This window comes from Notolabrus celidotus, chromosome 20 (genome assembly GCF_009762535.1).
Source record: "Notolabrus celidotus isolate fNotCel1 chromosome 20, fNotCel1.pri, whole genome shotgun sequence".
Classification (NCBI taxonomy): Eukaryota; Metazoa; Chordata; class Actinopteri; order Labriformes; family Labridae; genus Notolabrus; species Notolabrus celidotus.
The window spans coordinates 10041905-10063776 of NC_048291.1; the positions used below are offsets into that span (position 1 = coordinate 10041905).

The 21872-nt window shown below is 39.5% G+C and overlaps 1 protein-coding gene across 1 annotated transcript in view; it reads right to left on the reverse strand.

Moving 5' to 3' along the window:
• Positions 1-21872, reverse strand: part of LOC117831876 (neuronal-specific septin-3-like) — an 88900-nt gene that overhangs the window by 57081 nt on the left and 9947 nt on the right. The window contains 2 exon segments of the mRNA XM_034710767.1: positions 17323-17509; positions 17511-18073. Coding sequence (XP_034566658.1) covers positions 17323-17509; positions 17511-18073 — 750 coding nt within the window.

The following is a 21872-nucleotide window of genomic DNA, read 5'->3' on the forward strand; positions in this document are numbered from 1 at the left end:
TTTTATGTTTTTTCTCGAAAATCTACAACTTTATAATATCGGAAATTTTTAGTTTTGTGTCAAAAATGTACAACTTTTTGAACTCAAAAATTTTGAGTTTGATTTGTTATAGATTTACGACTTTATAAAATCGCAAAGTTTTCTTTCTCAAAAGTTTCGAGTTTTCTTTCTCGAAATTTTAATTTTTTTATTTCTTTAAGTGGCCCTAATCCTCTTCCGTAATTTTCTTTTTACTTACAGGTAAAAAATAGATGTATTTACCAGTCGATGAACATTACATTCAGTATTTTAACAATAACAAGTAAACAGCTGCTACACTATAGAGATTTAAAATAGCTGAAACAATTTTTAAATGTTTTACAGGATGATGAAAATGACCAGAAGAGTTGCATGGTGCTGTGTAGCTCTACTCTTTGCCCTATCCTCTGTCTCTGCTGTGAAAAAGCTTGATTCAATTAATGACTTGAAGAAAATCGACTTTGGCCAGTCTGTCCCCGCACACAGTCTGGTGCTGCTTCACTGGTTTGCCAACCGAGTTATCATTACTGACAACAATGGAATACAACTGACCTTTGACCCAAGAAATGGAGATTATTGCTCCCATCATTACGGCAACTATGAGGAACTGTTGGACCCACCACCCCGAGGACATCAGTACTACACTGTTGGAAATCTCAATCAAGGCACGTCAGTTCCGCTTCCACCCCATGTTGTCAATCCCCCAACTTTGTCTAATGAAGGAAACAGGGACAGGATCATAATCAGAGTCAGGGACCAGTGTATAGACCAAGTGTATATCACACAGCATTATGACAACTCAGACAACCTGGGGACATCTTATGATCCACATCATACCTATCAGATCACTTTGAGTCTCTTAAGAGAGATCGCAAAGTTTTCTCTGAGTGCAAACCACCAGACTCTTAGAAACCAAATTCGAGGTAATGTCGATGTTTCCGACATCCAAAATGTTTGGGGGCACCTTGCCATCCTTGGACTGTTCTTGTGTATTGTGATGGACAGCAAAGTCCACTATAAGGAACCAAGTAGGCCAGAAAACAGGCACAATCAGAAACCACGCAGGCCAGAAAGCAGATACAATCAGGAACCATTCAGGCCAGAAAGCAGGCAAAACAATGAGTTGAATTGGAACAGAGAGTCAGCCAGAAACTGCAACTCAAGATCCTGGATTTGCCCATGCCTGTGCTGCTTCTTTATATTTATCGTCATTATTGTTTTTTGTTTTTTTGTCATATTGCCAAAAATATAAGTGTTGCTTCGATAAAATTGAGAGATGGGCTGTTATCTCTGTATGCTGCAGAGGGCTGAGAGTCTGCAGGCTGTCATCACATCTTACTATCATTGTTAGGGGATGAATGACAAATCAACTGAGTTTCAATTTTTCATTCTACAACTCTTCCTCTCACCTGCGGTGTCCCTCAAGGGTCTGTACTTGGTCCAATGCTCTTCACCATGTACATGCTCCCCCTTGGTCATCGGCCTGTATGCAATTTAAATCCACTGTTACGCCGATGACACCCAGCTGTACATCAAAACTGATTCAACTGCTCAGTCACCACTCTCAACACTCGCCACCTGCCTGGGGGAGATAAAGGCGTGGATGAGTCAGAACTACCTTCAATTCAACTTCTCCAAATCCGAAGCCATACTTATTGGCACTCCCCACCAGATCCAATCATCCTCCATAACCACCATCACCTTTTCTGGACAATCCATCCCCATTTCATCCACTGTCACCAACCTCGGTGTGAGACTGGACCCTCACCGAACTTTTGACAACCACATTAAACATCTGTGCAAATCCTGCTTCTCCCACTTAGAGAACACTGCCAGACTCTGCCCCTCCCTCACTGTATCTGATGCTGAAAAGCTTGTCCACGCCTTCATCTCCTCCAGACTCGACTACTGCAATGCCCTCCTCATTGGGACCCCCAGCAAAAGTCTCCTACAAAGTCACTCTCATCACCCATCAGTGCATCTATGGAAACGCCCCACTATACCACAAAGAACTCCTCACCCAGCAAACCCCAACCCGGAATTCACGCTCTGCACATCAAAACCTCCTCCACCCTCCCAGTACCAAGCTCCGGACCATGATAGACTGGGCACTTCTGTGCTGCTACACCATGTCTGTGGAACTCTCTGCCCAGCCACCTCAGGACCCCACAGACCGTGGATGCTTTTAAAAAACACTTAAAGACCTTCCTCTTTAAAGAGGCTTTTAACTCCTTTCAGTTCACTGTGTGCCTGTAGCACTTTGAGATTTCTTGAAATGAAAAGTGCGTTATAAATAAAAATGTGTTACTATTATTATCATCATAATACTTTGACAGACTTAGCCTGGATGGAAAAAACATTTGCTATAAATCACTTTCCCTTATTTTTTTTTCTTCTTTGAAAATGATAAAAGATAGACTGCATTTATGTAGAGCTTTACCGGTCATCTGGTTTTTAAGGGGCTTTTATGATACATGCCACATTCACACTTCCTCAATGGCTTCAATTCTTCAATTCTCTGCTGTGCCTCCTCAGCCACAGCTCTAATGGCTCTTATTGCAAAACTGCAGTTTGTTAATATCAGAGAAATTCTTCTTTATTGCAAAAGTATTTGATCTGAGGATTTTTTTTCTTTAATGCACTGCTCTGCCATCATCAATGCTCCAGTATGTCTAAATAACAGTAATGACTCAATACTGAGATGAAGACAGTCTTACCTGATAAGTTAAAGTTTTATAGTGTGTCATTTCTCTGATAATATCCAGACTTTATGAACAGGATTGTAATCTTCTTATGGTTGTTTTTTTTCTGTGATGTGAAAATTGTGATTATTAAATGTTTTGGTTTGTCAGCCAGACCTCTTTCAGTTTTTTTAAGTCAACTTTAGCAGCAGAAGTCAGATGTGCCAAAACCATTAAAAAAAAAGGTGCGTCAATCTCTAACACTATCTGTGCCTCATGCAAAACAGCCCAACAAACAGATTCAAGACTTATCTGTATGAGTGTTTTCATCCCTTGTGACTTTCACAAGTCCTTGTCTGGAGCCAAGTCCCAGGCAGTCCTATCAGAAGCCTTTATACTCGTGTGAAAGAGATCTGTTTAATGCAAGGAACATTTTGATTGACGATAAGTCATACAGCGTTACATGTGTGATCATGTGCTTTTTGTTTTCGCCTAACTGAATATACTTGGTAGGAAAATAATTGACGGAATATAAACGTATGACTTCTCCGGCCACGGCTTCAGCTTTAGTACACACCGAGCCAGATTTCAGCAAAAACAACTGTTTTACGGCAGCTACGGCAACTCTCTAAGAACATATTATTACACCAAAAGCAAAAGCACAACAAATACAGAACCGAAAGAAAATCATACTTAAACTGAGCTATATGTTAACATCATGGATGTAGAGGGATTTGTAGTTGATCTATGATAGTAATTCTGGCTAAGGATATACCAGGCACAACTTTGGTAGTAGTTTACCAACATGCAGTCCAAAGCACACACCCAGTGTTAAACCCCCAGGCTGCTTTCCATTCACTCCACTCACAGAGTCATTTCACTTTATATAATCATTCAAATGATAACTACAAATGAAAATAATCAGCTTGAAGATCTTTTACAAGCACATATCTGGATCATTTTAACACACACTTTAAAGGAGGACTACTTTTCTCTAAGAAAACAGTTTCAGTTTCATTTCCACAGAAACGGTAACTGAAGGAGTTTTGTCTGATCTCACACAAACACAGAGACCATAAGTCTCTCAGCAGCAGACCAGTGCAGGTGAGCGCTCACATTTTCTTACAGGTGACTATTCAGCATGATTGTTGTTCATTCTTTGACTAAAACTACTTCATGAGTGTTCTTTTATTTTTTTGATGCAGCCCCTTTCTCTGTCTGTGTAAATACAAAGCATAAATGTTGTTCCAAAATAGATTGTTACTTGTGAAGATACTGTTTAAAATGACTTGCTCAGAATGCACACTGTGTTCATTGTGTTCCATTTCTTACAGGTAAACTATATGAACCTGTAACTCATACATGCAATACTTCATTTTTTTTTCTTCAGTGAATAATATATGTTCTTTTTATTTATAGGTAAGAAATAGATGTATTTACCGGTCGATGAACATATCATTCAGTATTTTAACAATAACAAGTTAACAGCTGCTACAATATAGAGATTTAAAATAGCTGAAATACCTTTTAAATGTTTTACAGGATGATGAAAATGACCAGAAGAGTTGCATGGTGCTGTGTAGCTCTACTCTTTGCCCTATCCTCTGTGTCAGCTGTGAAAAAGCTGAAATCCATCAACCATCTGAAGAAAATTAACTTTGGCCAGTCTGTGCCTGCACACAGTCTGGTGCTGCTTCACTGGTTTGCCAACCAAGTTATCATTAATCATAACAATGGAATACGACTGACCTTTGACCCCAGCACTGGAGATTATTGCTCCCATCATTACGGCAACTTTGAGGGACTGTTGGACCCACTACCCCGAGGACATCAGTACTACACTGTTGGAAATCTCAATCAAGACACGTCAGTTCTGCTTCCACCCCATGTTGTCAATCCCCCAACTATGTTTAATGAAGGAAACAGGGACAGGATCATAATCAGAGTCAGGGACCAGTGGATAGACCAAGTGTATATCACACAGCATTATGACAACTCAGACCACCAGGGGACACCTTATGATCCACATCATACCTATCGGATCACTTTGAGCCTCTTAAGAGAGATCGCAAAGTTTTCTCTGAGTGCAAACCATCAGACTCTGGCATATCTTAGGAACCAGTTTGGAGGTAATGTTGATGTTTCCACCATCCAAAATGTTTGGGGGCACCTTGCTAGCCTTGGACTGTTCTTGTGTATTGTGATGAACAGCACAGTCCACTATAAGGAACCAAGCAGGCCAGAAAGCAGGCATAGCAATGAGTTGAATCGGAACAGAGAGTCAGCCAGCAACAACTTAGGATCCTGTATTGACTCAAGCCTGCAATGTTTAATTGTAGTTACCGTCATTATTGTTGTTTTTTTTCTTTTGAGTCATATCACCTGAAGTGTAAGTTTTGTTTCGATAAAATTGAGAGATGGGCTGTTACCTCCGTATGCTACAGAGGGCTGAGAGTCTGCAGGCTTTCATCACATCTCACTATCATTGTTGGTGGATGAGTTTTTACTTTACAATTTTACTTTGACCGAAAACCTCCGGCCTTTGACCTGGAAGCACTGTTTCAGACATCTGCTGTAAATATCATAATACTTTGTTTGACTTTGCCTGCATGGAAAAAACATTTGCTATAAATCACTTTCCCTTATTTTCTTTCTTCCTTGAAAATGATAAAAGAGAGACTGCATTTATGTAGAGCTTTACACGTCATCTACACTGCGTTCCAAATTAATATACAAGTTGTATTTTTGTGAATATTTTAAAAACTATGTTCACAGTCGTTTTCAAATTTGTCAAGAAGTCAGATGGTGAATATATTTTTTCAATGTGTGGTTAAAATGATGCTTTTGAGCTGTATTTTCAAATAAATGCAGAATCTGCAGAAATTAGTGTTCCAAATTATTATGCAAGTTGGTGATAAGAGCGTATAACTTGTGAAAATCAAAAACAAGGCACAATTGTTCATGTTCTATTGATTAAAAATAATATTTACTACAACTGTATTCAAATTTCAACAAAAACAACAGTTTTCTTTAGAGTGCTGCTCTTAAGGGGCTTTTATGATACATGCACCCTTTCACACACATTCACATGATTGTATAGGGTCATGCAATGCTACGAATCAGCTAATCATTTGTGAATATTTCTAGACTGCAGGCAGTTTGTTAATATCATAAAAAGTCTTCTTTCTTGCAAAATTATTTGATCTGAGGATTGTTTGTTTGTTTGTTTGTTTTAATGCACTGCTCCGTCATCATCAATGCTCCAGTATGTCTAAATAACAGTAATGACTCAATGCTGATTCCTCCTGCAACTGATAGAGATGGAGACAGTCTTACCTGATAAGTTAAAGTTTTATAGTGTGTCCTTCCTCTGATATTTTTTTTTATGATAAGCTTTTATAAACAGGATTGTAATTTTCTCACGGTTGTTCTTTTCTGTGATGTGAAAATTGTGATAATAAATGTTTTGGTTTGTCAGCCAAAACCACGGAAAAAGGTGCGTCCATTTTTAAAACTATCTGTGCCTCATGCAAAACAGCCCAACAAACAGATTCAAGACTTATCTGTATGAGTGTTTCCATCCCTTGTGACTTTCACAAGTCCTTGTTTGGAGCCAAGTCCCAGGCCATCCTATCAAAAGGCCTTTATACTCGTGTGAAAGAGATGAATTCTGTTTTAATGCAGGGAAACAAGGTTAGCACTCAGTAGGCGCGCACAAGACCCACCAGATCATAAGATAATGAGTCACCATTCAAAACTGTTGCCGACTCAGCTTCGAGGAAAATGCTAATCAAAGCTTCCTCTCAAGACAGGTCGAGCCAGCTCTTACTGACAAACAGGCACTGCAGTATGTCTGGGCTGTTAAAAAACAAGACTAAAAGCTGACACATTCAATTATTCTTTTAAACCATTTCCCCAACAGCTGGAGTTTAAGGAAGAAGAGTTGTGCAAAAAATAACGTTGCTTTGTCCCTTAAAATCTGAAATCACTAAAGTGAAACTCCTCACTTATTCTTTGTTATCTAATGTACTCCATTTGTTATTACGGGGTTATTAATTAAACTTAATTCAGATTAGGTGACAGGGTTAATCTCTGTAAAGACCATTTCTGATTTGATCATTTATTGTTTAAATGTGTAAAAAAACAAAATGATCACCATCACAAGTTTGTAAAAAGTGACTTTTTTAAACTTGTTGAGTCTCACTCACATACAGCAAACCTCATTATGCGTATCATAAGTCATTAATATGCCACAACTTCCCAGAGCCCAAAATGAAATCTTCAAAGCAGTTTTTTTTGTCAAATTGACATTTAAAAAATTGATTCTTATTTTTCTATCATGATTGACAAAGATCGAAAAAGCAAAAAATGTTTTTTAAAACATTTTTACTGAAAAACACTGAAACAAAACATGACTTGGGAATAAACTTTCTTTCACTAGACTAAGGTAATGGGTCCACTGACGGCATTTTTTTTTTACATTCTGAGAGCCCACTATCTCAATTTCAGAGCGCTTCTCACCAGCATTTACTGTTGCGTGGTAACAAAAACTCTCCGGCACTTCTGCTTCCCTACGTAGTGGTCGTTGGGTCGGTTTTAAAATGCTCTGAATGCTTCATGCTTACTTTCATTCAATCGCATTTTAACAAGAAACTGTAAAATATTGATAGAAATCGTGTCGGAGCATCAGCAGGAGCTCTCACCTCGGAAATTGTACTTCATAAAAACGAGTGTGATAACTTTTCCTCTCCGTACGGACCACCGCCGTTGTGCTGACAAAGTTGATATTAGGAGTCCTGTCCCCTCTTAATTCTGATTGGTCGGTGATCAAGAAGTGAGAATGATGAGCGCGGCGATGTTCGCGCGCTGCAACCAAAATCTGCTGAGGGGGCTGAAAACGCTGAATCACACAGAGTTTGAATAGAAAACAGGCGCTGCCAGCGCAAAAAAAAGGCAGCAGTGGACACGCCAACTAAATGGTTCATCTTTTAACAGATGCGGGCTACACGTAGAAGAGAGCTGCAGATCCCAGGTTCCTCCCTACGTCACCATGTCAGGGCTTTTACTTAAATAAGAATTATTTTCATGAAACATAATGTGGTCAAACATTTAGACATGTCATTCTTCTTTTCCTGTCAGAGTTGCTTAAAGGCATGTCCTCAACTGATGTTCAGCACTAATGGCCGTTTGCAAAGGTACCTACACCTCACTTGTCTTCAGTTCTGCGCTTTGACCAGAGGAGTCATTAAGCTGCTGTTAAATTTATGCATTGGACAAAGAGTATCTTACCTCTTGAATTTGACACTCTACAACATCAAGAGGTAACGTACTACTCTGGCTACTGTGTGCACAAAAAGACAGCAGAAGTGCTTGAGCATCATACAGAGAAAGTAGACAGAGGACAGAGAGAAGCGCTGGGTATAACAAAGCAGTGGATTGTTTTCACAGTAGTAGTATTTTTGAAAAAGAAACACTTCCAAACCTCCACACACACCCTGCAGGAATGTCCCGGATCGTGTTTGTATGCAGCCAAAGCCACGCTTCATCCTGCCTGCGGTGTGGGTCCATTCAGCTCTGCTCTCCATCACCACCCCTGCAGCTCTTACACAGCCACGACGGAGCAGACTGCACTCATTACCAGGTAAACAAATACTGATGTTATGGCACAAATATTCGGCACCTCATAAAGAAGCACGATGCACCCATGAAGTATCTGATACAATTAGACAGAGAGCAGAGGGACAGATAGTGATGTCACCTGGGTGCTATGTCTTATTTGAATTCGGACTTGCAGACTGTTGGAGGGAAACTCCACACCTGCTTATTGATCAACACTGAAAAATGTCCCGAAACAACATAATGGTGAGAAAAATAGAAAACAAAATCAGAGGGTGGATTCTCTGCAGATACAAGCACCACTTATCTACACACTTCTAGCAGGACATAACTGCTTACCTTTTTTTTTTTTGCATGAGTCTATCCATTATTTGCATGAAAACTCTATGCAATATGACTTTTATTAAAAAGCAATATTTCAAATTACACAGTGTTCCAAATTATTATGCAAGATGCATTTTTGTGAATATTTTAAAAACTGTGTCAAGGTCAGATGGGGAATATATTTATTCAACTATGTGGTTAAAAATTATGTTAGTCAGAAATTAGTGTGCCAATTATCATGCAACTTGGTGATAAGAGCATATTACTTTTAAAAACTAGGCACCATTTTAAACGTTCCATTGATTGAAAATAATATTTACTACAACTGTTTTCAAACTTCAACAAAACAACAGTTTTCTTCACATTTGTATACAAAATAAAACTTTTAAAGTCTTTCAAACATTTCAAATCTAAAGTGTTTCTCAAATGTCCAATATAACCTCATTTTCTTTCAGTGAGGGTCAGAGGTCACTGGTAAACTGATTTAGTGAGGTTTCTGATGACTGCTCTGCTGACACTGTGAGCTGTACCTTGTATTGCGTTCCAAAGATGCTCTTTTGGGCTGTATTTCTTGCCATTACTGTAAATTATCTCCTTTATTATTGACCACAAGTTCTCAGTCGGGTTGAGATCAGGTGAGCAGGCAGGCCAGTTCATGAGGCGGTCCTCTTAAGAGCCCCAAGATGCCATCCTGTCTAATGGAAAACACTTGAAATTTACATCCCTAGTTTACATTCCTATCAAAACATCTTTTACCCCCACTACCTCTAACCCTGCGACATGATTGGCTGTTCAATTCTGTCTTCTTCTTCTGTCTAATGTTGGGTGACATAAGTTATGTTTATACTGAGAAAATTATATCGTGATAATTATCGTTATCAAATTATCGCCAAGTCCTATTTCTTGTTTTGTCATTCAACTTTTTATTGCATTTTTTCCAGTATTTCCTTTTCACCACAAGTTTAACATATCGTATTTCATGTCACAATATTACATTTCATAATGACGTTCACCAGACATAGAAGACAAATTAATTGCACAAATCGGATACCATAGTCACCTTCACCAATCATTTCCAGATAAGGACCCCATATTGATCTGAATACTTTGGTGCTATTATTGATTCTGTAGATAAGCTGTTCAAAGGAAGCTATTCTGGCCAATTAATTTCTCCATTCCCTAAAATGGATCTTCTGTTTTGATTTCCAATGTCTCAGCACGATCCTGCATCTTGTTATAAAAGCTGATTTCACCCAAATATACATTCTTGAGGGCAGATTAGTCTCCTCTGGTAAAATACTTAGAACACATAACGCTGGGCTCTTGGGGAACTCCGTTTTTAACATATCATTTATACATTTGACTATAGCTGACCAGAAGTCTTTTACAATTTCACATTCATACAGCATGTGGATCAATGTGCCCCAGCTTTTATTACATCAACAACTGTGGCCCTGTCTAAGCCCCAGCCTTGACATTTTTGAGGGTGTCCAATAACTCCTTTTTATTATTTTGAATATGATTAGGCGGGTCTGCATGTCTCAGGCTATGTAGGCCCAGTCCTATTTCAATGTGTTGGTATGTTGTAAGATCATGTTTTTCAACAGCACTCTGTGAAGGTGGGTAATTAAAAACAGGAAAACTGTCTTATTTTGGGTGCATTCACACCATGGCGTCTTAGAGAGGTATCCAGTTAAATGGGTTTTTCCTGATAGTATTGTATGAAAGTTTAAAATCCCAGTATAGTCAGTCACACCCCTACATCGAGGTCAATGTATGGGACAGGAAACAAAGATGAGAAGTTTACAGAATAGCGTGTGTGTGCGTCTGTAGACATGAGATCACATCCTGTCAAATCATCACAGGGTCGGATACAGCTGCTCGTCATTATCGCCGCTAAATCGACCAAAGCGAAACATGTCATTACAGCACCTTGTGCTTTACAACATCCGCTACAAAAACAACCTGCTTATCAGCTTGTTCATCAACAGTAACTCTTCCTCCAGGCCAGACACTCTAAACCTTGTCATCTGTGTGAGGAAGGATGACTCTGGATGACTCAGCCCAGAGGCAGGTAGATCCAGGACAGTATCAGCAAAGTCAGGAAGTCATTATATAACAGACAGAATAAAACAACAGAAACAAAGTGAAAATACTGCCAGGTTTCCATTCAGAAATCAACTTAAATATTTATCCTGAAATTAAAACATGAAAAAGAGAATGCTTGAATCAGTGCTGTGTTTACTTGTTGAGGAAATGGAAAGTAAACTGTAGTTTCGGGCATGTTGTCAAAGTCGTGAGGTCTGTCGGTTGAGTTTTATTTCCTCCTGCAAACAGACTTTTTAAAGGAAATCACACTCTTTCTTGCAAGCTTTGTGTCTCTCTCAATTTGTCCCTTTCCCCTCCTCCTCCTCTTATCTGCTCTTCTCTTCTTCGCAAACTTCTCTCTAGCAGCGCGTCCCTCCCACCACATGCACAACTGAGCAGGGAGGTTGTAATCTGAGCCGAATGTGGCAGAAGCAGAGACCTAATCCTCTCACTTTTTCTTGCTTTTTCCCCCCTTTACTAACAAAATAAAACATCAGCATGCATCATTTCTGACTGATTTACAAATGTTTTGTCACCTAAAAGACTACAGTGCAAAAATATCTTCAGGAAGATGCAGATATGGTCAAATCAGAGTGTGTGTAGAAGAAGAGAGACAGAGATAGACACTGTGCAGCGTAAAAAGTGGAAATTGGAGGCTTTCTATTTTTATGCAGAATGTTTTATGACCTCCAGATTTGGAATGTATCACCTCCCAGCCGCCTACGCCTCAGTACGTCTCAGCCAGAGAGAAAGAGAGAGAGGACCCGTGAGCGTAGCTGTCTCCAGATAACAGTGCTACACACACACACATATGAACACATGTTCAGACACATAACAGCATAAAGATGAGCCAGTCTAGTAAAAATAACCAGCAAGTAAAGTCAAGTTCAAAACAAGCACAAAAAAACACAAGTACTGTATTTTTCCATCATAACAAGAAACAGCTGAGCTTGAACTCTGTAGAAACTTTCATTCAAGTGTCATAATAAATCATGAAGCATGCCTCTGAAGCTGGAACTAGCCCATATTCCACAACTCACAGCCATTAACATCTACCCACCGTCAGGAAAAGGGATACAGAATTTCTCCAAAAGGTACAGTCCTCACTTATTGATCCTCTGGGACTCATTTTCTGCCCTTGAGGTCCCTTTCTTTATTTTATTAGAAAGGCATGTATGTGTCCTTGCGGTGAAAGCTACAGTTACAGGATGTTTTTGTCTGAATGTTAATGCACAACAGTAGGAGAAAAAAAATGGTAAAGAAATGTCAGCCACATTTTTGGAAAGAGTGTTGTGAAACATAAACATTACTCCTAAAGCCTGGTATATACGCGGACGTCAGCTCTATACTTCTGCGTCGATGAGACGGTGTCGCACAGCAATACTCCTCCGAAACGCTTGAGGGCAGTGTGGTCTCTCTGACAGTCGGTTGCCTGTTTCTGGCCTTGCTACGTTTTCTATTTACTTTTTCACAGCAAATCAGAATGTATTTGGCTAATGTACAGCTGACACATATTGCTGTTGATCATACAGCAATGATTACAGGGAAAAATAGAGAGGAGACATCAGAGGAGATGAAATACACGGCCGATGTCCGGGATCCCGGAAGTGCTGTAAATGCAGGTAATGCAATGCCGAGTGGACCAATCACAGGGCTTGCAGTCTGCAAAAATTTGATGCATTGTAGGGATGGGAATTTACCGTAATCCTTGTAATCGATTACTCAAATTTCCTAATGAACGATTACTCGAGTACTCGCAATTATTGTTTTTTTTAACCATAAACAAAAATAGATAAATAAAAGTCCGTCGGACACGGACCTACCGGACCAGAATTGTAGTAAGTTCTGCTGCCTTTTCTTCAGACATCTTTTCCACTCTCATAGTTGTTGTTCTCCGTGATGAGCTTGTACTCCGGCTCGACTAACGCGATCAGCTCTTTGAAGCCTTCCCCTTCCACAAAACTTAATGGGAGCATATCTCCAGTAACTGTTTTGGTTATTATCAGGCTAATCTTGTGCGCTCTGGTTTCATCACAACGACGTGTGCTAACAGGGCTAGCAAAAGACGTGATGCGAGACTGCCTGTTATCCGTCTCTGCTGTTTTCTCCTTGTGCTTTAAACGTATGTGGTTAAGCATCAAACTAGTATTTCTATGGTATGCAAGTTTAACGCCACATATCTTGCACTGCTCATTAACTTCATAGTTTTTCGAAGCACTTCCAGACATTCGTTTTTATAATTGACATGTCGCAGTTGTCACAGACGGTTCTGTGTTTGCTGTGCTTTCGCTTTCGGTTGAATAACATGTCCCTAGAGAGTTGCCGTAGCTGCCGTAAAACAGTTGTTTTTGCTGAAATCTGGCTCGGTGTGTACTAAAGCTGAAGCCGTGGCCGGAGAAGTCAAACGTTTATATCCCGTTAATTATTTTCCTACCTAGTATATTCAGTTAGGCGAAAACAAAAAGCACATGGTCACACATGTAACGCTGTATGATTATCTTGCCAGGTGCGCGAATAACAAAATGCTATTTGAATAATGGGGCCAACGCAAGTACTCGAGTACTCGTACCCATCCCTAATGCATAGTTACATTTTGGAGGAGGTGCGCGTCTGCTACGTGTGTATGCCTCTGCGTAGATACATAGGCTACTCCGTCGATTCGATGCAGAAGTAAAAATCAGGCATTAGATTCAAGGGTTTCTGTTTCCTCATCAGTTTGGAGCTCTTTTGTTGGAACTTGTTGGATATTTACTCAATGGTTTGTATTTTGTTTTATAGTGTACACCAGCTTCACTTTTGGGAAATTGTACCAATTGTACCGAATATTTTACAATCAATTTTAACAGTCGTTTATAAATTTGTTAGGAGGTCAGATAGTGAATATATTTCTTCAACTGTGTGATTAAAATGATGCTTTTCGGCTGAATTTTTAAATAATTGCAGACTCTGCAGAAATGAGTGTGCCAAATTATTATGCAAGTTGGTGATAAGAGCATATAATTTGTGAAAATTAAAAACTGCGCACCATTTTTAATGTTCTATTAATTGAAAATAATATTTACTACATCTGTATTCCAACTTCAACAAAAACAACAATTTTCTTTACATTTGTATACAAAATAAAAGTGTCAAAGTCTTTAAAACATTTCAAATCTAAAGTGTTTCTCAAATGTCCAATATAACCTCCTTTTCTTTCAGTGAGGGTCAGAGGTCACTGGTAAACAGATTTAGTGAGGTTTCCGATGACTTCTCTGCTGACACTGTGAGCTGTACCCAAGGGAGAGGTTCCGGTGGCTGGTGGTGAGGTTTTCAGCAGTGTGACTGCCCCCTGGTGGCTGGCTGCAGTATAGGTTAAAAAAATCCGTCTCCCCCATTCATTTGAATGGGGGAGCAGTCAAACTTTAAAAAATAAATACACGTCGTACGAATGTTTCTCACATCCGTATGCTGTGGTGATATGTAGTTAGTATTTGAGTGTTTTGCGTTCAAGGCCTCTTTTTCCTGAAAAGGAGCGGGATTTTTTGGCTTCAGAACCGTACAATGGGAAGAGGCGGAGCAACGCTGTCCATTTTTATTTACAGTCTATGGCTGTACCTTGTATGGCATTTCAAAGATGCTCTTTTGGGCTGCAGACTGCTGTGTCAATCCGTGTTGTAGCAATTTTAACAGTGGCTGATTCAAGTTCAAGTGAGTGGGGCCATCCAGCTGCTCGCCTGTGTGAGTTATTTTTTTAACTGCTGTCCTGGGATCAGCCCTGGGATTCTCATCACCACCCTCACTGACCTACATTCACAGTTTTTTTGTCTGGTTGGACAAACTCTCACGGACTCATGCTTAGATCTTTGAGGTTGTCATTTTTACCTCTCAACTTCCTCCTAATTCAAATCAACAGAAAATCCTAGAGTAATTCCTGAAAACAAATTAAATAAGTCAATGATGAAATTTGTGTCAATCAGAATCAGACAACTCATAATGAATCTGAGTGCATTCACTTTTAGACTGTAATTTTAGAGAAGAGGCATAAACTGTTTCTGAATCAGGGTAGAAATATATTTACATGAGATTTAGGAATCTGAGTGTAGGGCTGGGCAATAATTTGATTACGATAATTATCACGATGTAATTTTTCTCAATATAAACACAACAAACTTTCGATAGAAATTCAATATATCTAAACCTTTGATTACACCTCTCAACCACTGGAAAGTGGGGCACTAATGTGCCTTAAACGCTGGTTGTCACTAGGGCTGAACGATTTTGAAAATAATCTAATTACTATTATTTTCCTTAATATTGCGATTGCAACTTAATATGCGATTACTTTTTCAAGGTCCTCTTCATGTATTTTTCAACAAACATAAGCACTAAATCAATCTGTATTATAATAAACGATATCAGATTTATTATAATACAAATTGTTCTTTCTCATAGGCTAGCTTATATTAAGATAAAGGCAAATGAAGCATGAATTAATATAAAAGACGGTTTATTTATCTAATTAAATTACAGTTGTAAACTTACTAAATACTTTGACTTGCAGTCTTTTTCGTGTTCACCACAACTACTAAACAAAATTCTGCCACAGAAGTGTTTTAAGTTTAAAGCATGTTTCGATGTGAATCAGCTGACTGAAGGTGTTGCGCACAGTGGAGACGCTCAGCTGGGGGCTGCTGCTGAGTGACAGGTCTCTTTTTTTTCTCCTTTGCCGGACTGATTGTGACCCGGTTGCGCTCCCGGCTGACACCTGACCACTTAAACATTCAAATTTTTCTCAATAAGAACCAGTAGACAGAAAACTGGACACTGTGAGTCTGAAATATGATTCTGTTCAGTTGTCCTGTTGCAGTAAATCCACATGTTGTCTGGGTCTTCACTGACTCTGCCTCTGCGGAGATTATTTATAAGCCTGCTCCACATGTTGATATTCAGTGTGTTGATTATTTTCTACGCCTCAATATGATCAGTTCTTCTGCTGAGGCAATTTTTAACAAAACAACAAATCAAAACTTGAAGTTGTTTTCTTCATCCCCACCTCGCACGTGTCTCGTTCTTCGGAGATTTTTGGCCGATGGCAAACCAGCTGAAAGGTGCATTACGGCTATCATGTAAGGTTGAGTTTGTGTAAATGAAACTTTTTTTTTTTTTTTTTTTTAAATCGCAGCCTTTGCTATTTGAAAATTGCATTCTATTACATTGCGATGTCGGTTTGAATTCAATTAATCGTTCAGCCCTAGTTGTCACCCAACATTAGACAGAAGAAGAAGACGGCATTCTGCTCAAAAAGTCTTTAGGCCCCGCCAACCTCTCACCATGCGACATGTTTGCATCAAGCGGCAACCTCCAGTCTAAAAATGTGAGTCCAATGCAGAAGTGCTAAAAACTGCAGTTCATCAAGGATTTGCTTTAGGCTGGCTCCGGAAGTACCGGAAACCACGTACACACAAATAAAGAAAAACAATCTCTACAGCAGAAATAAACATGTTACTTACAGCCTGGTACAAAAGACGAGTGTAGTCTGGATAGCTCATTTTTCAAATCGGCACACACAGCAGGGGGGATGAATTTTTTTCTAACGCGGCAATTTCAAAGATATTGAGATTACGAGTCTTCCAATTAGAGGCACAACTGACTTGATTGGCAGGCAGGAACACTGTAGCTGTTGGCTAGGAGGCTCAAAGCCCAGCTCTTTACGTCACAATCACTCGACAGCAGTAATATGATTCCCGTCGACGATTGGTCTCAAAACAGCTCTTCAGAGACAGATGGGTGACGTCACAGATACTACGTCCATATTTTATACAGTCTATGGTTGATAGGGACATGAGATGGAAATGAAACATGTCATAAACATAAATGAGAAACAGACTGGTAGAATTAAAATGCACGATTGTTTAGCTGCTGTCAAAATGCTGTAAGTTGGTTTAAAAAGGTGGTGAATCCAGTAAAAACCAATAAGGTGGACAATGAAGTGGAACTTCAAGTGAAGACAAAGGTGTAGCGTGTAAAAGAAACAGTAATCTTACAGAAAAACTCACGTTGAAGAAAATAGGAACTTTCCGCACTTTGAAGAAAATAGAGGCTTTTTTGTAACTATGCTTTCCTGCTACATAACTGATCATCAGTTACACTTAAAGGCCGGGAGACTCAAGTCAAGGCTGTAATTGGTCCTGGGTAAAGTGTACTTTAAGATGTTAACCTTTGTATGATACTGTTCAATGTTAACTTTAGTTGAAGCAGTTATGTTTGTAGGGGTAATTACACACAAGTGTAATTTACAGATCGTCTTTACGGAGCTTTGCACATGCTCATAAAGTCAGTATCAGTTTTAAACTTCTGTGATTGACAGTTAAACAACCCCACTCCTATTTTAGTGGCTTTGGACTTCATATTAAAGACCTCCACACAAACCTGAAAACAGAGTTGGAAATGAGTAGGGAGCTGTCACTGCCACTTTACTCCACAATTAACTCAAAGTGACCCACAGTGAGGTTTTTTTTTTTTTTTTTTTTTTTACACACAAGCATCAGTTGGTTAGTTAGTCCCTTAGTTCCTTAGTTCCTTAGTTAGGGGTTAGTTGAAGGTAGAAAGTACTCACTGTCTGTTGGTCTGGCTGTGGGGGCCTCTGATACAGGAGACTGCACCCTCTCCTCCCGAGGCTCCACCAGGGAAGGTAGGGGAGCACTGGGAACAGGAGGTGGATGGCTGTTGTTCTCCACTGCACCACCTTGCACCAAACCATCTGGTTGTCTGAAGACAGGCATCTCAGGCCTCCTAAGGGCCCCCCTCGACTGGGCTGATGGCCGGGGATGGGGGCTCCGCTCTTCTCTGAGGGAGCTCCGGGATTCGTGAGACTGGGGCCGAGCTGAGTTGGGCGTCCATCCTCTTGGGAGGAGCTGGTGGCTCGCTTGGACGCGTCACGCTGAGCTCTGCCCTCCTGTTTGATGAAAAAGAGTTGGAGGAGGTGTCCAGAGGAGTACTCCGACTGCTAAGGCTGACCTCAGGCCGTTTGAGGCCGAAACGGGCGATCCCGGCACTCGGTGAGTTGTCAACCTGCTTAGATGAGACTTCAATTGAGATTTCTGTGCGGCGGGCAGAGGCTGCGTCAGGGTTGCGACCCCCTGATAGCTCAATTCGCCTCATGCCTGTCTTGGGGGAACGAAGATTGGAGGACTCAGAGGGAGAAGATCTGGAAGAGGAGTAGTCAGAGCCGCGGGAGCTCAAATCATAGCTCCGCTGGCTGGAGGCAGAGGAGGTGGACGAGCGGAGGGGATTGGTGTTCCGACGAGTCAGGGGTGAAGGGTGTGTGGATGAGTCGGTCTCCTCAACCTCAAACGATCGTTTCAGCGCTGGAAAACAGAACGGCTGAGATTAGACAAGAAGAGGCAGATATTTCAGCAACAGAATGTTATGATGTGTTGAGGGAGCAATGGCTAAGTGGAAGTCCATAGTCTCTCAATGTAAAGGTTGGTGGTTTGATGCAAGCTCCAGCAGTCACATGCCTTGGAAAGACACTGAACCCCCAAATGCTCCCAGAGGCAGTGTGAATGCTTGTGAATGGATAAGTCAGTACTGATAGGCACTTCAGATAGCACCCTCTGCCACCAGTGGGTGATTGTAGTGCAAATGGATGGATGAGATGTGTACAATCAGAAGACCAGAAAAGTGCTACATGAATACAGTTAATTTTCATTTACACATGTTACAATAAAGCCATCTGATTACTTTACAAAACAGCAGAAAAAGATCAGTGAATCAGATTATGTCTGGGCCAAAGCAGGGATAATTAGAACTTAGAAAGTTGTGGACGCAGCCGCTTTTCATTTAGATGTGGCATTATTGAAAGTCCAAGTCTTTAAAGAAATAAAAAATTAAAACAGATACAAGCTGATTCCATAAAAACACTGTTGCTGCAACAGATTGCTTTCTGATTTATCAAGGTTGTAAAGGTGTAATCATTTGATCAAAAGAGGATGAAAAGGTTCACAATCTTGATTTAACAAACCAAATAAACATCATTTGTTGACGTGTAGGTACAAATGCATTCTACTGCATTCAGGGGCGTCGTAGTGGGGGGAAAAGTGGGACTGATTACCTAGGGCCCAAGCGGGGAGGGGGCCATTCGTGGGCCTGAAATGAAATGTGTTTTCTACTACGCTTTTCTTTTGTTTTGTTATAACTGTAGATAACTAAAATTTTCAGAATAAATAAACATTCAGAATCCCTTTCTGGAAAAAAGGGATGTATCTTCCTGTCGACTAGATTTATCGGCTCCGTGAGATGCGCGTCTCATGGCGACTTTTAAATCCATTCTTAAAGCATATTTTCGCTCCTTGGCTTTTAACCCAGTGTGAGAGTTGTGTGATCTCTGTCTCTATCTCTGTCTGTTTCTTTATTAGATTTTTATTTGCTCTCACAGTGTTTTTATTCTATTTATTTTTTATTTTTTAAGTGTTTTATCATGATTCTTTTACTTTATTCCATTTTATTTTCTGACAGCGTTTTATGTTCTTTGTGTTTTAACTTATTTTACCTAACTGTGCAGCACCTTGCTAAACTTGATTGTTTTTTTTAAATGTGCTAAAGTGGATTGGATTGGATGCCTAAAGTGGGGAATTGTCATATTTTCATAGCATCAAGTGTGGCTGAATCTGATTGAAAGTAAACTGTAGGTTTTCAGAGTTTTATTTTACTTCATGAGGTTAGATTATATCAAATAATGCCTCCTTATTGTTAATCAACAAGTCACTTGGCTTCAAATAATCTTGTTTACAGAGGTGGACAGTCTGAAGGTCAATATTGTGCAGTTACATTTAGAGAAACTGTAAAAAAAAAAAAAAAAAAAAAAAAAAGATATGTAGCTTAGATTTGATTCAGTTAACCAGGATAGCTTTAAGCATATATTTTAGTTTAATGCAAAAGCACCAGTATTATAGCAGCAATGTTATATTTTGTAGGGTTGGATGTGGTGATGGGGCCCACTGAGATATCTTTTCAGCCCTTGCCTGCATTGAGTCAGATCCACATCCTATGGCAACAGACTATGAACAAATTAGACGTTTCCATGAATAAGTAACGTCGTTCCTGTGAATTACTGCACAGGAAAGTCTCGGGTTAACACAGTGAGCATCACTCATTATCATGCATCTTTTTACACGCTCCTGTATCATACAAATATCATTAAACTGAGGCACTGAACAAGCTTACCTGATTTCACACGCTTCACGTAAGTCGATAGCATGGCGTTTGTACAGTTATTTCAAAACTTGATGTCACGAAGTAATTCCTACTAACGTTCTACAAACAATGAAACAAACAAACGGCATCTACTTAATCCTCCAGATATTTTTTTTAGGATAATTTCCTCCGTTTCTTTGTTTCTTCCTAATATGCTACTGCAGCAAGTGCGCACCTGTTCAGCTCTGTTGACATGACAAATTAAGGTCCGACCAAGTCTCGCGAGAGGCCTTCAATGGACACGTGACCACAAACCAAAACAGGTGAACGTAAGAATTTGACGCACTGACTCCGCTTCTGAAACAAATCCTATGCATATACACTACCAGTCAAAAGTTTGACAACACCTTCTCATGCAATGTTTTTTATTTATTTTAGTTATTTTCCACATTGAAGATTAATACTGAAGACAGCAAAACTATGAAAAAATATGGTTTTGCCATAATATGGATTACAACAGTTAGTCAAATTGAGCTATCCATTGTGGAGGCCCTGAAGTGCAAATAACAACGGCAAATTAGAAAACACAACGGCAAATCAGAAAATACAACGGCAAATCAGAAAACACTACGGTAAATCAGAAAACACAGTGGAAAACTATGAAATAATATGGTTTTGCCATAATATGGATTACAAAAGTAGTCAAATTGAGCTATCCATTGTGTACTGACTACGGTGGCCCTGAAGTGAGAATAACAATGGCAAATTAGAAAACACGACGGCAAATCAGAAAACACCACGGCAAATCAGAAAACACAACAGCAAATCAGAAAACACTATGGCAAACCAGAAAACACAACAGCAAATCAGAAAACACTATGGCAAATCAGAAAACACTATAGCAAATCAGAAAACACTATGGCAAATCAGAAAACACTATGCCAAATTAGAAGACACTACGGCACATTAGAAAACACTGTGGCAAATCAGAAAACACTAGAGCAAATCAGAAAACACTACGTCAAATCAGAAAACACTGTGGCAAATCAGAAAACACTAGAGCAAATCAGAAAACACTACATCAAATCAGAAAACACAACAGCAAATCAGAAAACTCTACGGGAAATCAGAAAACAACACGACAAGTCAGAAAAAACGATGTAGAACAATGTCCTTCCGGGTCAAAGGATAGACCAGTCCAATCAGCGACGAGTCATGTCCCCAGGGTACCCACTTCTTCTGGTATGGTTAATGTCGTAGTGTTTTCTGAATTGCCGTAATGTTTTCTGATTTGCTGTTGTGATTTGCACTTCAGGGCCACCTTAACTAACCCTACCTCTGAACAACACAACTGATTGTCTCAAACACATTAAGAAGGCAAGTCATTCTACAAATGAACTCTTGACAAAACTCATGTTAATTAGAAACCATTCCTGGAGACCACTTCATGAAGCAGACTGAGAGAATACCAAGAGTGTGCAAAGCTGTCATGAAGGAAAAAGGGGGCTACTTTACAGAATCTAAAATATAAAACATATTCTGGTTTGTGTAACACTTTTTTGTTAATTCAATAATTCCATATATGTTCTTTCATAGTTTTGATGTCTTTGGTATGAATCTACAGTGTTTCAAATAATTCAAGTAAATACAAACCCTTGAATGAGAAGGTTTTTCCAAAGTTTTGACTGGTAGTGTATATATTTTTTGTTTAGCTTTTTATTTCTTTATTTCACTCTCCTTTGTCATGTTAAAATAAAAATAATAAAGGTAAATAGGTTTCTTAACAAGGTCAAAGGTATTCCTTTTTGGCCTACAATCATAAAAGCATAACTGTGCTGCTCACATGGTAACAAATTTTTATTTGAGAAAACTTGGCTTTCAATATCCTGGAAGAAAAGTTGTTCTTCTTTCAGTGCTGAAATGAGCACACTAGTCAGCCATTATTTCAATTAATTGGATACAGTGATAAAG